The sequence below is a fragment of the Atractosteus spatula genome, chromosome 27 (assembly GCF_055471065.1).
Source record: "Atractosteus spatula isolate fAtrSpa1 chromosome 27, fAtrSpa1.hap1, whole genome shotgun sequence".
Classification (NCBI taxonomy): domain Eukaryota; kingdom Metazoa; phylum Chordata; class Actinopteri; order Semionotiformes; family Lepisosteidae; genus Atractosteus; species Atractosteus spatula.
In genome coordinates, this window is record NC_142732.1 from 2,418,615 (window position 1) to 2,438,058 (window position 19,444).

General features: G+C 40.9%; 1 protein-coding gene across 3 annotated transcripts in view; it reads left to right on the top strand.

Moving 5' to 3' along the window:
* The first annotated feature begins 2,088 nt into the window (after positions 1-2,088).
* Positions 2,089-19,444, top strand: part of gtf2ird1 (GTF2I repeat domain containing 1) — a 29,385-nt gene continuing 12,029 nt past the window's right edge. Inside the window, exons 1-11 of one of the 3 annotated variants that reach the window (XM_088907240.1) lie at positions 2,089-2,311; positions 10,832-10,960; positions 12,051-12,192; positions 12,401-12,577; positions 14,006-14,189; positions 15,664-15,962; positions 16,053-16,148; positions 16,724-16,807; positions 17,392-17,575; positions 18,320-18,345; positions 19,256-19,379. In XM_088907240.1, coding sequence (XP_088763366.1) covers positions 10,838-10,960; positions 12,051-12,192; positions 12,401-12,577; positions 14,006-14,189; positions 15,664-15,962; positions 16,053-16,148; positions 16,724-16,807; positions 17,392-17,575; positions 18,320-18,345; positions 19,256-19,379 — 1,439 coding nt within the window. In that variant the 5' untranslated portion in view covers positions 2,089-2,311; positions 10,832-10,837. Of the gene's footprint in view, positions 2,312-2,504; positions 2,523-10,359; positions 10,392-10,831; positions 10,961-12,050; positions 12,193-12,400; positions 12,578-14,005; positions 14,190-15,663; positions 15,963-16,052; positions 16,149-16,723; positions 16,808-17,391; positions 17,576-18,319; positions 18,346-19,255; positions 19,380-19,444 lie in introns of those variants that run through there. The other 2 variants (XM_088907241.1, XM_088907242.1) reach the window with 2 other exon arrangements.

The following is a 19,444-nucleotide window of genomic DNA, read 5'->3' on the forward strand; positions in this document are numbered from 1 at the left end:
TTGTTGGGGGACCAGCAGGAGGTGCTGTCTTTCTACTGGACCACAATTTCCAAATTATGTCCCTATGTGGTGTCCAGGGACACTGTGCTGTAGAGGCCGTCCTTCTTAGAATAAGATGTTAAATGAGGTCCTGACTGGTTGTTCGTGGCATTTTTCAAAAGAGTAGGGGTTTTAACACCTCTGTCCTGGGTCAATGTTAAGGGCTTCTACAAAATGGCCTTACAGTATGTCAACCAGCTGAAGCAAGTTCTTATTTCTCCACCTGAACTGATCGCTAGAGATTATTATTAACAGCTGAGGAGGACACATTTTTAGATACATGCCCTCTAGCTCCAATGTTTTTGTAAAAAACTGAAATGTTTTTGTAAAAACGCCATTGATCATTTGATCACTTAAACCAAATCAGGATGGAATCAAAGATAAAGACTACACCAGTGAGATCCATGTGAATTATTGTTCAGTTTGTATAATATGCATTAACAGCTGCACTGCACTCACAATTCAAAGATATACAATAAAAAGAATAGAATTTATATTAAGTGCTTTGCAAAAACCTCAAAGTGTTTATAATCTAAAGCTTTATTCAGAAACTAGCCAGTTTAGTCATATTGTAGAAGCAGAGGTTCTAGGGGTGCTGTGCGGTTGTTACAGTGCACTTTCTGTAACATACCCTCAGTTCATAAAATTTGGATTGCCCAAGACTCAGATTCACGGAACTTCAAGATATGCAAATTTCCTTCCTTGCTCGTTCCATACAACCACATGAAGAGACCATGGTTGCAACCATTTAACTGTAAATCGCTCTATTTGTCTATATTTGAACATGCATGTTGCAAAATTTAAATTGGCAACTGATGGATGATAATCGTCTATATCGATAATATATGTTTCGTTTTTATACGCGTTAGCGAAAAAATATTCAAACCCAAGTTCCGTCTTTGTTGCTTTTAATGCAGTTTACATATTCATTTGGGATCGTTAAAAGGCACAGCTCTTCCTACGCCTTAGAGTTACTACAAATCTAATGCTTCAGATAAAACTCTTGCCGTCATACAAATTATTTATCGGTTGCTTCTGGCATGTTGTTACCTAAGATAAACAGCTACAAACAGCACAAGGAATGCAGTTTGAAATCTGATTGCACGCATAATTGGGATAACTTTATCCACGGCTGTAGCGTAATTGAAAAGCCAGATAATTCATTTTCTATAATACCATGTGGAAATATTTGGAACCTGATTTTGGGCAAGTTTAAACAGTGTACCCAGGGCATGGCTCAGTGGAACTCGGGGCAAAATTCCAGTTGGCCGCAGATTATAGCTCAGACTCCAAAGAGATAAAGAGGCCAGAGCCAAAGCGAAGATCACATGTTGTAACTGGAGCGTGTCAATCCTAGCAAATACACATTTTTTGTTAAATACAGAATAATTTAATTCAGTTACTTAAGCACATACGGAACCCCTCGAGTTAATCAATGTATCGATATTTCACTAATGTTCTACGAATTATATACTGGCACAATTAAACAAGTAAAGTTTCGCTTTCACTTTTTTCTTCCACTAAAGTTTATTTTTAAAATCACCGTGGGAAAACAATTCAAACGGGATTGAAACACATGCCTTCAGGTCACGCAGTCTGTCACCGTTGTACAATTGTATGACCTCCAATAATAAAATTGTATGTTAATATTAACTGCACACACACGCTCTTAAAGTGATAATCTGTAATCTGGGCATAGAAATCTAGCTCGCAAAAATGCAGTCAAAACCCCCCCCTCATATCAAAATGAAAACAGACCACAAACTGAGCTGTGTTGGGTTTTTGCGCTCAGCACTCGCCTCTTGCAATTAATAATTTTAGGTGGAACTGGTTTTCTAAATAGGGAGATTTGTTTTTGTTCCTATGGCAAAAATTCCCACTTCACGTCCAGTTTGTTTCCCCCACGGTTTTCGCAGGGGTTCCTTAATCCTATATGTAAATTACAGCCAATAGATGCTGTTGTTGAGTTGGGTTGGGATTAGCAGAGGCGAATGAGTTTCAATTTTACTGGATTACAGAACAAAGAGGGGAAAGGGGACACGCTCCTCCGTTTAAGAAAAGAGAAAGAAAAGGGGCATCAGAATAATAATCCACCAATCGGGATTTATCAGATTGCCGAAAACCAAGAATGCTTCGGATTATCGCGTTTCGGGAACACATCGCTGGTATATAGAAGAGGGGGAAAATCTATCTGTTTCAATTGGATTAAAACGGAGAAGACGGCTGTGTGTTTCGGGATTGACAGCCCAGGGAAATTAAAACGGTCTTTTCGGTAAGCGCCGGACGCATCTCTCGCCTTTTAATGAATGAAAGAAGCATAAAAAAATAAATCGTGCGAGCACGTGACTTTTCTGAAGGGTATACAAATTGTGAAATTACAGATTATAATTCTGGGTGAGGGGGAGGTGCGGGGTCGATTATGTAGAATTGTTTCTTACAGGGAGGTCGTCTTCGGCGAAAGCAACGACAGATTGCGAGTCCAGGTTCATTTTCCTTGAGTATTTTTGACAGTAATGTTTGTCATTTGCCGCTGTGTCCGTAAACTAATGTGCGAGATTCACATTTCTTATCTTGACCGCGATGACAGCGCTATTTCAGTTAAGGGAAGGGAGGAGGTGGTGGTGGTGGTGGGCTGGCTACTTCTGGTCATTGTTTTGTAAGAAAGTGACATTCGCGGCGGTCCAGATTAAACCTGCACTTTTCCATTTCGCGTGCGAAACCTGCACGACTTGTCCTGTGCTGAATGAAATAACATCTCCGACAGCGTTTCTGGGTATTGTTACGGATGAGGAGCTCAGAATTAAGATTTCTCTTGGTTGTGCCATGATTGTCGCTGTAAATTTGTTTGTTTTAACTATTGCTCTGCTCGTCGTTTAGTAATAAATTACTTCATTGGTAATAGTATTGCTTCCATTATGATCTTGCACTACTGCTAGATGGGTATGTTTACACTCTAGAAATTAAAAACCTGGAATATACACTGAATTCAAATAGTGCTGAAAATATTTTAAGATAGCAGATTTTGAATGAAAAGACGTTATGAACTACTGTACATCTAAATACATTTAGAGAAGGATTTAATTAAATCCCAGCAAACCAAGGAAGGTTTTAGTAAGCAGTGCATGAGGAAACTGCAGTTGTTTTGCCTAACAAATACATTGCACGGAGCTGTCAAATAATTATAATACTCTATTTCAGTATTTTCTTTATATTCTTAAAGTCTCTTGAATCTGCTTTGAGATCTGTCTTTGTTTCTTAGCGGTGTACATTTGTGTGCAAATTAAAAGGCATGGCGTTAAAAAAAACTACTGATTTCTGGCTGAGTAAAGTCCGTATCCGCTGGAAGTTGTGAAAGAACTGTGCACTTGTGTGTGGATTCATTGCATGTGAATGTTCCTTGTTAAATCAACAAGGAACTGGTCAAAATGTAACTTTGTTTCAGGTTCAGTTCAGATAGTTGCTATCTTGTGGGTGGTTGGGGTATAAATTCATGGATTCTCCAGAATAATTACTACTGGGATGAATACTATGTGTTCATCATGACTGTTTCCACTTTTAAGATGTGTCTTAGGGTCAGTGAAGAGCAGTCTGTGGAAATATCGCTGGGGAAATGCTGTTTGTTAAAAATAGGTACTATATTTGTCAACAAATACTTGTTTAGCATGTTCAAGATGTAGGTTCTATATGGATTTTCTGCAAGAGAGAGAAATTCTGGTGTAATACCACAAGACACAGAGTTCACCAAAGTTTCAAGAGGGGCTCCACTAAATTAGAGGGACCGTCTGCGAAAGACTCAGCATGAACAGCATCATCAAGGAGTCACAGTCATTGACCAGCCAGCTAGTTGACTGGTACCGTATAATATTCCAGTTGGCAAGATACATATTGGATGATTTACTATTCCAAGGAGACAATAACTCTATTCACACCTGTTTTGAATTTAGAATTATTTTTAATGTAGTGTGGAATTACAGGGTTGTGCAGTAAATAAGAGATTTTTTTAAAGCAAGAGCTTACACCCAGGTGTGGCTCCTTCGTTAAATAACATTCTAGCATGCTTAGGGTGAAGTGTAAAAAATGCTGTACAAGCCTGGTGGCCTATAATTATGGCTATCATGACTGGAAGAGGAGAACTCTGTGACTTTGAAAGAGTTGTGATTGCTGGGGCGTTTGGTTGGAGCTTCAGGGAACGAGACAGATCAGCTTGCTGATGATTCATGAGGTGACGTCAACATGCAACTCAAAAGGAAGACACCAGCAACATAGGGGGAAAATGAAGTGGACAGCAGTGTGGTCTCCAAAATTGCATAATGTAAAAGTGCAAAGCAAAACAGGTGAGCAACTGTAGATCAGTTGATGGCAAATTTTAAGATGGGCCAGTTCCAATAAAGATTGGTCCACCAAGAGGTCCACAGAGCAGAATGCCATAGTCAGGTTGCAATGCACAAAAAACTGCTCATCAGAGCTGGCGATGCACATTAGCAAATCCAGTGGTGCATAAAGCACAGGAAATAGACTATTGAGCAGTGATCTGGTCAGATGAATTATCCTTCACCAGGTTGTTGACAAACAGATGAGTGCACATGTGGCACCAGTCTGAAGAACTCTCCAGTTCTGATTGCTTGATCCTAACAGTCAAGGATGCTGGTGGTTCCATCATTTTGTGGTGCACATTGTGTTGGGGTAGTTTGGATGCTCTTTCCCTTAGAAGATGTTAATCATTCAGTAATAGTACTGAGTGATCATCTTTACTCCCTGTGGCAGGAGGAGAAACTTCCAGAATGACAATGCCCCCATTCAAAGAGCATGAGTAGTCTCCCAATGGGTTGATGAGCATAGCACAGTCACCAGTTCTGCTACGAGTTGAGCATGTTTAGGATATTCTGGCATGAGGCCTGAGACTTTCTCATTGAAGAACAGTGCCGCGTCCTTCCTGCAGAATTCCAGGTGCTGGGAGACTCTATGCTACAGCACATACAGGCCATGCTGGATGCACACAGCGGCCCAACACCCTACTAAATCACTTGACATTGGTGCTTCCTTTTTTTGTGCACTGCCTGTAGTTTCATGCAAGATGAGTTTGCAAAAATGTAAGACTTTTTGTCATGAGTCAGTACAGCTCTCACAATAACGAATGCTGTTTCTGATCATTTTGCTTATCTGGTTTTGCACTTTTAACTGGCATGTAGAGAAGTATAACCTCTGTATCTTTTCATAGGCAAGTCTGTTGTGGGGGCTTTTTTATTTTTCTCTCTGAATTAGGACATTTTGTAAAGCACTTTGATATCCTTAAGTGTAATTAACAGTCAATGATTAGCACAAGGTTAAATACTTTAGGTATTAAGTGTTATTAAAAAAGTCTCATACCCAGAATCTCTTGTTGAGGGTATTAGAAAACTATTGTATATTAACAGCAATGAGCACTGCAAGCTGCTTAGTGAAAAACCTCTCAGAAATCCATGATACCCTCTTTGAGACCACAGTGATATCTCTGCACACCATATGGGACATTGCTCAGTGAGTAATGAACAGATTGCAGACTTTCTCAGGAATGTGCAGTAGTGCCACACCAGCTTTGAATGTCATCAGAAATGTGATCATTCCCTATGAATCGCATTTGGTTGAATGTTACCATAAATTACATAATATACTGTATTTACTCAAAAGATCTAAAATTGTGCACAGATGCTAGAGTATCCGATGTCCTCTGTGTGAATAGGAATATTTGCTGGAGTGTGGAGTTGAGTCAGTGTGCAAGCTGAAGTGGAATAAGCAAGAGGTTCATTCCATGCCGAAAAGTTAAAAGACAAGAAAAAAGCTGCATTTCAGCTTAGGAGAGCTCATTAGGTGAGCTGCTTTTCTACACCGCTGAAGAAGGCTTTACAGACAGAACATTTTATTTTTCTGCCTCATGATTTTTTTAGTGTGAAATTCACCTCTGCTTGTCTCTATGAATAATTATACTTGCAGCACATTTTTAAGGCTATAATTTACATGCATTTTAATACACAGAACCTAACCCAACCCATAGCAGAAATGTAGTTGCAAACAAACCAGATGGGAAAAGTCTTGCACTGGTCCTAGAGAGGGCTGTATTCTAGTATTAACAGCTGTTACCTGCATATTTTTAAAAGACTTTGGGAGTCTATGCTGAGTATAGAAGTATGGATTATTTAGCAGTGTTTTAGTTGCAAACTGAGCTCAGAACTAGCCCTGTTTTGTGTGCCCAGCACATTTCTTACACTTCTCTGAAATGAGATTGATCTCAGCTTTAAATTATGTGTCGATGCCTCTGTTGGAGAAACAGTTCTACACAGATTGTACTTAACCTTCAGTAACTCCACGAATCCTCCTGAATTTTAAATTCCTATGAACTGCTTTAATGACGCTCTTTTCAGTCTGACTCTCAATGAGAAGTCTCACAGAAGATGAAACTCACTGAAGCGATCACTTGTTTTGGTTCAGTAAGTGTTTTGGGGATTGTAATGTGGCTGTGCCATCTTCAAGCCCACGGATTTCAAAGGTTAAAAAATCCAAACCTTTAGCAAATGACCCTTAATGCTGATAAGTAACTTTTAGAGGAGATGTTGAGTAGGTTAAACATTAATGTGCACTGTGTAACTAAAACATCCAATGCCTTTTTAAAAAAAATGTATTACCTAAATTTTCAATGTCTGGTAGTAATTCTATTACGTCCCTGATCTGCTCTCTGCAAAGATTCATTCTTGTGAATGACTCTCGTTCCCTGCCCATGATTCCCTGTTTATGCAGCCTTAAGCTATGTTGCCATAAACTATACTACATAGAGAAGAACCTTTAGTCCACGTCAGTACTGGACTTGGGTGGACATTTGGACTTCGAAGATAACTCTCTGTTTTGTAAATTAAGTTGTAATTTCAAACAGTTTCAGTAGAAATAATAAATGGGAATAGGGCTAAATAAATATAAGAAGGAGGTACGCAACAAGTCAGATCTGAAACAAGAGGAAAATTAAAATGAGTTACAAGGCTTTTTGTAGCAGTTTCTATGAGAATATCACTTAACTGCAATCCCTGTAACAGTTATCCCATCATAGCCATCATAGTTAGGACATTTCTGGATTTTGCAATATAAAATGATTTGTAAGGGGGAAAGCCAATCACAGGATATATGCTGTATGTTGTGTGATCCTTGAGTGTTGGCCTCTCTAAAAGCACACAGATTGGCTGAGTAGATCCCAAGCTTTGACTAATAAGATCATGTTCAGCTTACAGCAGTTAGAATGTAAGCACAGCTGACTGGAGCACCTACTGCACACTACACTCATACATGACCTTTTTTAATCCCAGCTGCTTGCTGGATGAAGAATGGTCTCACTGGTCTCACTGGTTAGAGGTGTGCAGCCTGTGTGCTTATATGCCACTGCTGCAGCTGTTCCTTAATTCCATTAGTGATCCACACTAGAAGGTTAAACTCTCGTTGCCATTTACTACCAAGGGCAAACTCTCAACACAGCAAGGAGGTTTAAAATGTATCACTTTGAATGCAACAGGGTTACATGCACCAGAAATGCACGTGACACTACTGTATTAGCCACAAAACTGTATAACACTGTACGCACACAGCTCCGTTCATATGTGTAGCCATCGTCACCTTGGTGTGCATCAGGGCTTGGAAAAGTATAGCTTGGTTCCTATCTTTTCTCCACTCACACAACTGACAGAATCGCAAGGATCATCTGATGGGTACCTTCCAGTGTTGTGCCTTACCTAAGAACATGAGAATATGTCGCAGTGACTGGTCTAGTCATTTCTGATTGCTGGTAGATAATCAGTTCCAAAATACCCTTTACACTTGTGAAACTAATTGATTCTGTGGAACAAAAGTATTGGTGACCCATAACTTTGGTTTAGTTAGTTGCATGGTGGGTCTCATAGCTGCTTCGCAACACTGGTGCCCTGGGTTCAATTCTGAATCTGGGGCGCTATCAGTGTGAAGTTTGTATGATCTCCCCGTGTTCGCGGGAGTTTCCTCCAGGTGCTCTGGTTTCCTCAGTACAGTCCAACGTCATACTGGTAGGTTAATTGACTTCTGGGAAAACTGGCACTAGGTATAGTGTGTGTGTGTGTGTGTGTGTGTGTGTCCTGTCCAGGGTGTACCCTGCCTTGCACCCGTTGCTTCCTGGGATAGACTCCGGCTCCCCCGCGACCTTGAAGTGGTGGAAACAGTTAGAAAATGGGTGGATGAATGGATCTTTAGTTTAAACACAGTCCAAAAAATCTCTTCTAATTACATGTGATCAACACGGTAATACACTTTTAAATTACATTTTGAACTGAAACAGGTTAAAAAGGTGCCAGCAAAGCATTCTATTACAAATATAATGAAACGTCGTTGCAATCAGTTCAAGACTTAACATGTCAGTAAATATGTTAATGACATTTGAAGATATATTTTAGTAGCTGCCATGAATTTCTGGAACAGAATTGTTTGTTCCTCAGTCCCTCTGCAAGAGCCTGTCTAAAGAGGTTACATACATCTGTCATTCAGTGCTTTGCTTTTAAGGAGGACGTGGTTATAAGTGCTGCTTGCTAGAACAAACACAAATACAGACAGAGACAGTCAGCATGCAGCTGGGGCCACTCCTGTTCCTTAGTGTGGAGTCTGTGGTTTGGGCTGCCCAGAGGCTGGGATAATGGCTTCTAGTGTCTGGAGAGATTAAAGGCCGGAGCTGCATTGTTCAAATGCCTCGAGATTAGTTTCCAAGGAGACAGATTGTGGTTGCCATGAGAACGCAAGGGGCCAGGAATTAGGATTGCGATTTTTTTCACCCTTTCTTATTCATTTTTTTCCCCCAGATTTTGTTATTTATTATCTTCTCATCCTGATCATGCTGAGAGAGGAGATAAAGCCAATGAAAATGCTTTTCTTCTTTTGCCTTTTCTGCACCCCCTCGCCAACAGCACAGGCACCATCAGGCTTCAGACTAAGAAAGGGGAAAGAAAGACTCAGACGCTTTTTGTACTCGTTCCCTTGTTTGAGATTGCTGGTGGCACAGAGACGCTTCGCTCGGATGTTTCTCGTGTTGCTTTTTGAGAGCAAATTAACGATGAGGGTTTTTTTTTAAATAATCCAGGAAAACCTTAATTGGCTGACAAAAGCTTATCGTAATTAGCTACTTTCACATGCGTGTAATGGATTTCTGGATTAGCATATTGCATGGAAGGTTTTAGGGCTGCTTTTAAAGCTTCTTAATCCCCAGTACTGTAAAACATATTAACCCTTTTTTGGAAAATGAATAGCTGGTTGACTTATTTTCATCTTAAAAACATCATTTGTACCAGATGCAATTTCTTGTTATTGATTTTCTTCCTTATATCATTTTGGAGCATAAGAGAGCTTAAGGCTACTTAGGTACTTCTTGCATATTTGGTTTTTCATGTTTTGTATTGATCTTTCCTGGTCTGCTCAGTCTGTTTTCACATCAAGATGAGCTATTTTTCAAACCTCTACAACTCTTTGGATATTCTTTGAGTTTGGGAGTTTTTTAAAAAAACTTTTTAAAGATACCTCTCTAGTCTCCCTTTTGACATGTTCCTGAGGGCTTCTTTCCTTTTTGAGCTTCAACGTGTTTAGCTAGATTAACTTGCATGAATATTTAAAAATTGAATCAGTCTCAATGAAGGCACCCATGATTCATGCAACTTTCTGAATTTCTTCTTGTATTACATGACTTTTAAGTAAGGAATTGTCCTTCTTTCATCTGTGAAGGTTACCTGACTGTACCCTGAGATGGTCCTGTCTGTTTAGAATGAGACTGCATATAATGGCTTTCGTTTGTGTTTCACCTGGGTGTGCATCAGGGCTTGGAAAAGTATAGCTTGGTTCCTACCTTTTCTCTACTCACACAACTGACAGAATTGCAAGGATCGTGGATACCTTCAAGTGTCACACTAGCTCGTTGTTCCTCTTTTTATAGCTAGAGACATGGTATTGTCATAAGGTCTAATCACTTTTTCACACAGTGACAGGTTAGATGACTTGATTTATGAAACACTGTAATTGCAACAAGTGACAAACTTTGGCGTTATTAGTTTCACTCAGACACCCTTTATACATATCACTGGGACACATGCGAATCTCTGATAACATTCAGTGGCAAACATTTGCAAAAATTCAGAAAATCTTAAAGGGAGTGAATACATTTTCATGGTTTCCTTTTATTGTCCCAGATTGAAATATGGATTTGCAAAAGCATTGCTGGCAGGTAAAAGCCATAACATTTGAATCCGGGTAGTCTAACACTAATTCTCAATCGATGCTGAGATGGAAGGAGGCCAGATTCACTGTGCAAGGGGTGGCGATGGCAGTCAGTGAGTATATTGGCCTTCCGCACTATTTGTTTGATGCAGATGTCTGAAAGCTGTAGCTGTTGTGCAGGAATAATTTTGCTGGCTACCGTCACAATTCAATTGTGCTTAGCCTGTTTTTATTGCCTGTATTTTGGAGCAAATTTCCAAAATGCAGAATTCTGCCGTATATAATTAGTACATCTTTTTAAGCAGACCATCATTTTATTAATCATTTTTTTTCAGTAATGGTGAGATTTAGAAGAATAGCTGTAATTTTCAAGGAATATTCTTTTCACCCTTGAAGCATTAATCCACCGCTCTAGGTGTGGTCAGTTTTGGTTCTGTCTAGCTTTAAGTCTAGAGACTCATTAAAATTGTCACACTTTTTTACTGAACAGAAACGGTATGATATGTCGCTGCCACTGGTCTGAATCAGTAATTGTTCCTGTGTCCTCCCTCAGAAAGGAATGGCGCAGGTCCGAAAATCGTGTGACCCATCTCGAAGTGGTTCCCGCGCCGAGCTGCGGATTCCCTGCGTCTCCACAAAGCAGGAGATCCTTACAAGCTTAGTGTCTGCATTAGATTCTGTGGTAAGTTTGGCCTTCCAAACCCTGCTCAAAAACATGGCTGATGCATGGAAATCATTTAAGCAAAAGAATGTTCCTTTATGGTTTAAAAATGAAATATGAGCCAAGTTATGATTGCCAAAGATCCTGTGACACTTTTTACAAGAGCAATGGTGATGATCCAGCTGTCGAGGCTAAATTAAAGACCGTTCCCTCTGAAGACCAGTTGAGCTCTTTGACCCAGGCATCATGAGTTTCGAAGCCGTGGTAGCTCAGACAGCAAGGACATCTAGCTCCTGACTGGAAGGTCCTGGGTTCAATCCCAGGTAGGTGCAAGTAATGTAGCTTGCTCCAATTCCTTCCAGATGGCTCCCAGGTCCACTCAGCCTGCTTTCCAAATGAGTACCGGGGGTTAATCCTTCTGGGGGCAATAGGCCGGCCGGAGTGTGATGCTGGCCACATCACCTACACATCCAGTGTCAGATGGTTGAGAAAAATGATGGCCCTTGCCCCCCATTCCCCCATGGGCCTTTATGGCCTGAAAGGGGGACCTTACTTACCTACCTATCATGAGTTTGAGCAAGGGTCACGTCATTGACTCACTAGCTCACCAGGATTCCTAAGTTGGCAGGTGTTGTCAAGAATAGAGGTGATATTAGATGCATGGTTGTCTTTGTCATACCTGCCAACAGTGTGTTCTGCAACTTCCTTGGGGCCTGTAGACATGCAGTGATGTCAGTGACTCGCCTGTCAGGCACTGTGGAGCTTGCAGCTTGTGAAAAGTTCAATGACTCAATGGTAGACTGAGGAGCACGTCTGCCCATCCTCATTCTTCCTCCACAGTACAGGAGTCATTGCTTGGAACCACGTCCAGACAGGATGGGTATAAATTGAAAAACAAGAGTTCACAAGAAGAACAAGAGTTCAAGTTCTGTGTTCTAAACGCTTCTTCTTTTATCTTGGTTAAGTCTGTTTTCTGCCGCAACCCTTGGTCCTAAACAAGCTAGGGTTTTGGTAGGAAGTATTTTGTGTTCCTGCTTACATACAAGTGCAAGAAGTTGTTCTTCTGTACCTATGAATGGGGCTTCTGACCAGCTGTGGACCTGTCTTTCAGTGTACTGCTCTTTCCAAGCTGAATGCAGAAGTGGCTTGTGTCACGGTTCATGAAGAGAGCATAATCGCTGTAGGTACTGAGAAAGGCAGGCTGTTCCTCAACTCCAGGAAGGAAATCCAGACTGACTTCCACAGGTTTTGCAGTAAGTTACAAGGATTTTCAGGTTCTTGCATCGATTGCATGTGTCCCTATCATTTTGACCTCCAGAGTTATACAATGTGTAATGTATATGAACGCATTACTGCCAGCATCAGTTGACTTGAGTCCAAAGATATGAATGGCTCTGGGATGTTGAGGTGTGGTTAACACAGCTATGCAAATGGAAACTGTTTCTAAATGGTTCCTTTCAGGAGTGCCCTGCCTAACAGCCTTACCCACTGTGAATGCTGCTGCCAAACCCCAGGACACTGAACCAACCAAGCTGAGCAAGGAGAGCGGGCAAGGCGTACAGAGGGCACCTGTGGAGTCCCAGTCGAACATCTTCGTTCTTAGAAAGATGGTGGAGGAAGTTTTCAGTGTCCTTTACAGTAAGGGCACTCACGTGTCATTCCTCAGATTGTGAAGTAGCACATATCACTTGTCTTTCTAGTGTTCTTTCTCTTGTTTGTTCTCAACAGTCTGTGCTTCTAAGCGATTCATTTTCATTGTGCTTAAATTTGCCATTCAATGTAACTATTCCAGCAAAAATCACTTCTAACATTTTCTGCATATGAGCTACATATAGTAAATATAGTAATACATATAGTAAATCTGCAAACTTTAAAAAGCATCATTATCCTTCGGGGGTCTGTAAACTGTTAACAGTGATTGTAGACTGAGGAACTGTGTCTCGGTGATGCAGGGGTATTGGGGGAAGCAAAATGTGTTCCAGACATGGAGTGAAGCATACATTTTTAAAGTCAGCACCACAGCGGGATGTGGCGCTGAGAATCAGCTTGGCGAGGTTGGCAGAAAATGGCATCCATAACTGATCTGGATATATCTCGTAGGTCACAAAATCCCAATATCACAGCAGTACTCAAAGGAAGATTGCTCAAGGAAATTCCACTTAAGTTGCAGTAATTGTGACGATCATTGGATGCATGAAATCTGAGACAAAATGATGAGAAACTGGTCAAATCTAGAATCAGGGGGTTGCAAGTAGTTGTAAGAAAACCTCAAAACAGCACCACAGCAGTTAGGCAGATAGCCTGAGTATTTAGAAAAGAAAAATACATATAAGAAAACTGACAAAGCTTCAGCACATAATCCTTCATTAATGGGCTTATGATATTAATTCCACTTTTTGGCTTCCTTCAAGGATCGATTGGAATCACTTCTGTTTCCGAAGTGAAGGAGAGCTTTGGTGGGCTGAACATATGTCTTTATAGAGCTGCATTTTCAGTTATATGAATTTGTTATTTGATGTTATATAATGATTTATTAAAATTGAACTGCAATGCTATTTTAACTCTCTTTGCAAATCGCTGCAAAATGAAATGTCTCCTGCACAACCTGTAATTTGCACGTACATTACATTAGTCATTGCAGTGACTAGTGAGCAGGAAGGGCCGCTTTATGTCATAATTCAAGGGAATTCAAATGCAAGTTTGCGACAGCATGGCGACTTACAGTACTTTCACGTTCACAATTTTGTGCTTAAATCGCAATTTGTCATTTATTTCTGTAACGTCAATTAATTTATTTTGTTACCAAGACTTATTAAGCGGTCTGAGAAATTGAATGGCTCCCCTTTAAGGAGAGTTGAGATTCTCATCTAACGCTTCTTTTGCAAGATTTCCTCCTACACCCCAGAGAATTAGGTACTGCTTGTGTGATTTTCTTTCAAGGTGCATGCTTGGTCATTTTCTTAGGCCTTTTTCTTGGTGGAATGCAAAAGGGTGGGGCACAAATAACAGAGTGATATAAATCTTCCCTCCGTTAATTCAATTCAATTTTTTTGTGTCATTCTACAGGTGAGGCTATGGGGAAGAACAGTATAATACCTGTGCCTTATGAGTGGATTCTGAAGGACCCCAGCTCTGTGACTGTCCATGGTCTGCCTGATGGGGTCTCCCTGAGAAAGCCAGCTGACTATGACACCAAGACCTTAATGAAGATCCTGGAGCAGAGCAACCGCATTCGCTTCACGGTTAAGAGGTGCGTCGACTGTATCACTGGAAAACAACTTGGAAAACTGCTGTGTGCTGTGGTGGTCATGATGACCAGCTGTTGACTTTGAGAACTGTGTTGTGGCAGCACATCACGGCAACAACGGAGTAAGACATTTACAGTGCCAAAGTTTGTGAACCCCCTATATAATTATGTCTTATCGTGATACCCTTGGTTACTCTAAACCAGTCTTTTCTTAAATAACCAAAAGGTTTTAGGTTGTCCATTTAATGTTTTTGAGACTCTGGTGCATGAAGTACAAAAAATACATAATTAATAATCAGTATATATCATATGAATAATAAGTGAACTTCTAGTTACTTCTAGGAGTTTGGGTAGCCCCGTCAGAAACTTTATGCATTTGGTTTCACATAAGATGTTAATGGGAACATGTAATTGCACAAACAGAAGAGAATTCAGAATATTCCAAAGCTGAAATATCAGATTTCAGAAAAAGGAGTAGTTGATGGCCACACATTGGAGAAGGTTACAAAATCATTTCTAAACAACCAGGGCTTCATCTTTCTTTGTCAGACAGAAAATATTGAATACCCACCATGATACGCCCATGGTGCCCCCAAAGAATGGTTTTGATGAGAGGATTTCCAGCAATCTAAGAAGTTGTCCGGTCATTTCAAGTTCTCCAAAGAAGCCTTCTTACTTCCTAGGCTACTGGAAGATCTCTGGACAGACGCATCAAAAGCTGTACTGCGTTTCCACAAGAAAAACGCTTGAGTGATGAAAACCAAACACTCCAACAGAAGAATCTCACCTTGACCATCACGTATCGGCACCATGGTATGGGCCTGCTTTGCTGCCTCAGCATCTGCATGGTTTGCCATCGTTTAATAAACCAAGTATTTGGTGTGGCAGCAGCAAATTCTGGAGAATGGCAGTCCATCCTTTCATTAGCAGAGCTGGGACACGCAGCAACATACCAGCAGATCAACAGAATAATGGCTGAAGAGGAAATTTCACGTTTGCAGTTTGCCAAGTCAAAGTCTAGACCTAAACTCCATTGAAAAGTGAAGACAGGACCTGAAGATAGCTGTTCTTACAAGGAAACCCTCAAATGTCACCCACTTAAAACATTTTTATAAGGTACAATCAACTAATGTGAGAGGCTGATAAACAGTTACAGGAAACATCTAAATGAAGTCACTGCTGCCCAAGGAGGTGTCATCAGTTACTGAATCTGAGGGTTTACATATTTTTCTGAATCAGCTTATCATCTTTTATGAAGTCTTCCATGATGATCTGATTAAATTCTGGTTCAGGTATATACAATCTGAGTATAATTCGGACCAGTGCTAAGGGGTTCACAAACTTTTATTCACAAAATCAAGACTTAAATTGATTTAATTTATTTAAATTTAGACTTTGTGAAACTGCCAGACTGCATCTCCGATCAGAGCATGACAGTGTTGGAAGTGTTTACATGACGTCTATTTTATATTCAAAGGCCCATTGAAGAGGCTTCCTGGGATGCCAAGTCCTGCCCTGAGCTCAACCACAACTCTGGTTCCAAGAGCCTTGCCAGCCACTCCACTGTTAAAGCTGCCAACCAGGAGGCAGTGGCTGGCAGCGCCATGCTCTCCACCTTCCTGTATGGCATCCCCATGCCCATGCAGGCCCATCCGGAGGGGAAGCCTGACCTTGCACCCAGCTCGCTCCTCAGCGCCATCCAGAACAGTGACCACCAAAGCGGCTGGGCGTCGCAGGGGGAGAAGACGGCTCCGGCGAAGGACTGCGCCGACAACGGTCAGTGCGAATTCCCAACGACCGACCCGAGGAGGAATGAAAACAATGTCAAGGCATGATATCAATGTCTGGTATTCCCCTCTCCAACAGGCGAGCGATTAGGGGGGCCGGCAGAGATGGGACAGAGTTCTCAGAATGTGCACATTTCCAAGCGCTTGTTGTTCTCCATTGTGCATGAGAAATCAGGTGGGTAAGGGACCAGTGCATTTTAGAGTAAAGGGAGCCACTGAGAGACTCTTGTGAGTCCTGTTAGTCTTGTGTTTATTTATGAGGTTTACTCCATGCTGAAAAGAGAAGAAAGAAAACACAACAGTTCGACTGTGGAGCCTTCTTCGGGTTGTGTTTATTTATTCCAACCATTGTTAATTCGCTTTATCACTGCAAATAAATCAAATTTCTTAGACAATTTTATAGTCTGTACCACAGAAAAAACATTTTTCTTTCTGTCTGTGTTCTATATACTGTCAAGCCAAGTGCCTTCAGAGACGTGCTGTTTTATACGTTTTGAATTTGTGTGAAATAGTTAAAAATATAACAAAGAAAAAACTCTTAATTGAAGAGACTAGTGGCAGAAGAAAACAAATCACTCCCTGATTTGTCCTTTGCGATCTTGGAATCCTGATCTTAAGAGTTTGAGCAGTTCATTGAATTAAAATGGCTGTGGAAAACCAGCACAGAGTCTAAAAGCGATCACTGTGGGCAACAGCTGTCAAAATCAGTCTTGTTCTATACGAGTTTTTTTTACCATTTTACTTCTACAGACAAATGGGACACGTTCATTCGTGAAACGGAAGACATTAACACACTGCGGGAGTGTGTCCAGATCCTGTTTAACAGCCGTTACGGTAAGAGATCGTGGTGTAAGGCAATAGCACCTTTCAGCTGACTGCCACACTGTTCCAGTGATGGAAAACCACCACTATGGTAGGAAAGGACTGAGGTGTATTGTGTCATGCTATAACTTACACTGCCAGTAAAAACAATTCATATTTACATTAAACGGCTAACAGGACCAGTTTCAAAGCTTTCCGAAGGACTGGAAGATTTGATTAATAGTGCAGCTGCAAATTCCAAACTATTTGTAAATGAACCAAAATATATGAATTTAGCGCAGCTATGTGGTGTCTTGTTCATTTCTTTTTATGCATTTAATTTTTTTAGAATTACTTCTCAATTTCCTGTCTATTTGAAGTTTGGTTTTTTTTTGTAGCACATTGTGGCTGTTGCTGTCCATTTTCATTTTGTTTGAGGACATCCAGGGCTAGTTTAGGAGAACAAAGCATGGCGGTGTTGTGTAGAAAACTGTCTCTCATATAGCAGCTTGCCAACATCGGGTGTTGGTTTTACTAAGCCTGTCTGCAAAGCCCAGGCTGGAGGTTTCTAACAAATCGGTCTTTCTTATTGTCAACCCTTTCCTGACCTACTGCAGCAGAGGCGCTTGGCTTGGACCACATGGTTCCTGTGCCGTACCGGAAGATAGCATGTGACCCGGAGGCAGTGGAGATCATTGGCATCCCCGACAAGATCCCCTTCAAGCGGCCCTGCACATACGGGGTCCCCAAACTTAAGCGCATTTTGGAGGAGAGGCACAGTGTGCGCTTTGTGGTGAAACGGTAATCAGGCCCCCCAAGGAGTGACAGTTTTGCCTTAGGCTCTGCACTTAGGAGATGACTCCTATTAGCACGGATAAACCAGGCGCAGGAGTACCTATGGGAGCCTTTTTAAAGCATGGAATATAACATTACACTGGATAGAAACCACTGAACATCCATGTGCAAGAGATGATTCCTTTCAATCTCCTGAGTGACTGGTGCACAATACAGATGCTGTACAGTGTTGTGTACGGTCCTGGAAAAGGCAAAGAAATATTATAGTTTCCATAGCTATTTATTGTACTGTACATATCTTGAGCACAAATACCCTTTTGTCCCTATAAATAGTGATCTTCTCCCAATTATATTTTCATTTGAAATATTTTGTAGTATGCAGATAAAATTAACTTAGGCAAGAAAAATGGTCTTGTTTTATACTGTGCTGTGAACAGAATGAGAATGCAGGTTAAACGCTCAAATACTTTTAAGAAAGCTTCTTTTAAAGACATTATAGTAGGTATCTGTTGAAGCTCCCCTCTGTGTTGACACAGCTGGCTAATTCTGATAGAAGAATCCTGTGTCAATCAAGCTCTTTATCAGGCTCGGATCCTGCTTTGGTTTAGCCTGTTGCTTGATTATCTCAGCTGCAGAGTGGGCTGAGATTGTGTCTTTTCAGAGAGATGAATAATTGCTTTGCTAATTATTGATAATACTGCCTGCAATTGTGTACTCAACCTGAAGTAATTGCTTCCCTTTATCTTCCAGAATGTTTGATGAAAGGATTTTTACAGGTAATTATTTTTAATTATTATTTTTTAATTCATTTTTAAATGATGCTATATTTGAAGTCGGTGCAGTTCTTCTAATTACCTTTCCATTCTGTCTGCTAAATCTGTAGTCATTGAAGGTGATACTGTCAGTTCTTTCATTAGACTCTCACCATCAGCACTGAATCTGATACATTTTCTGTATCAACACATCTGTCATGTGTTGCCAATCCTGCAAAAAATCAGGGTCTGTGCCCTGAATTGTATAATAAAAAATAATCCTTATTCTTATATAGCGCTTTTCTGGACACTCCACTCAAAGCGCAATACAGGTAATGGGGATCCCCTCCACCACCAACAGTGTGTTGCCCCCACACTTGCGTTTTATGCTGCTAAATAAAACGTTATTATAATCATAGTGATGATCATTATAGCTGGTCCCCAAACATGGAATCACACATGTGCCTAAGTGATCACTGCTAACTCTATCAGGACTGAGATGTACAGGACAAGAATGAGTCTACGTCCGGTTGGTCCAGCTCTGGTCCTAGAAATCCTGTGCAATATGAAGGTTCTCTAGGTCTTTTTTTAAAGCAGCTACACCTGAAGAGCGGGGATTTGTTAATTGGTTTAATTAAACAATAGCAAACTGAATTAGGTCATGCAGGCCTGGGTTGGAATGAAAATCTGCAGACACACTGGAACTCCACAACTGGAGTTGGATCACCCTGGTTTGTATCATTGCATCATTGCCAATGTTTTACAAGGGGACCAGGAGTGCAGTAAATCAGCTTTTTAAAATAAAAGCAGTTCTTCCATAGTTGCGATCAATTTCCATCCTGAACACTGTGTCCAAATCTAAAGGGAATGCTTTCACAATTCCTCGTCCCAAATTCTAGTTGGCCTGTCTCCCTGCATCATTCTGTTTCTGCAGCTGGGGGAAAGGCATTCAAAGATGAGGGGAAACAGGACTCAGGGTCTCCATCTGAAGACAGCTATCCAGAGACCCCCAGGATGTTACCAGCTTTCGAGGTGATGAGCAACTCGCACAGTAGCAGGTGGGTTTTAGGCTCTTTTCAAACCTGGCTGAGCGCAGAGATGTGTGAAGCCTCTTTGATTGTAT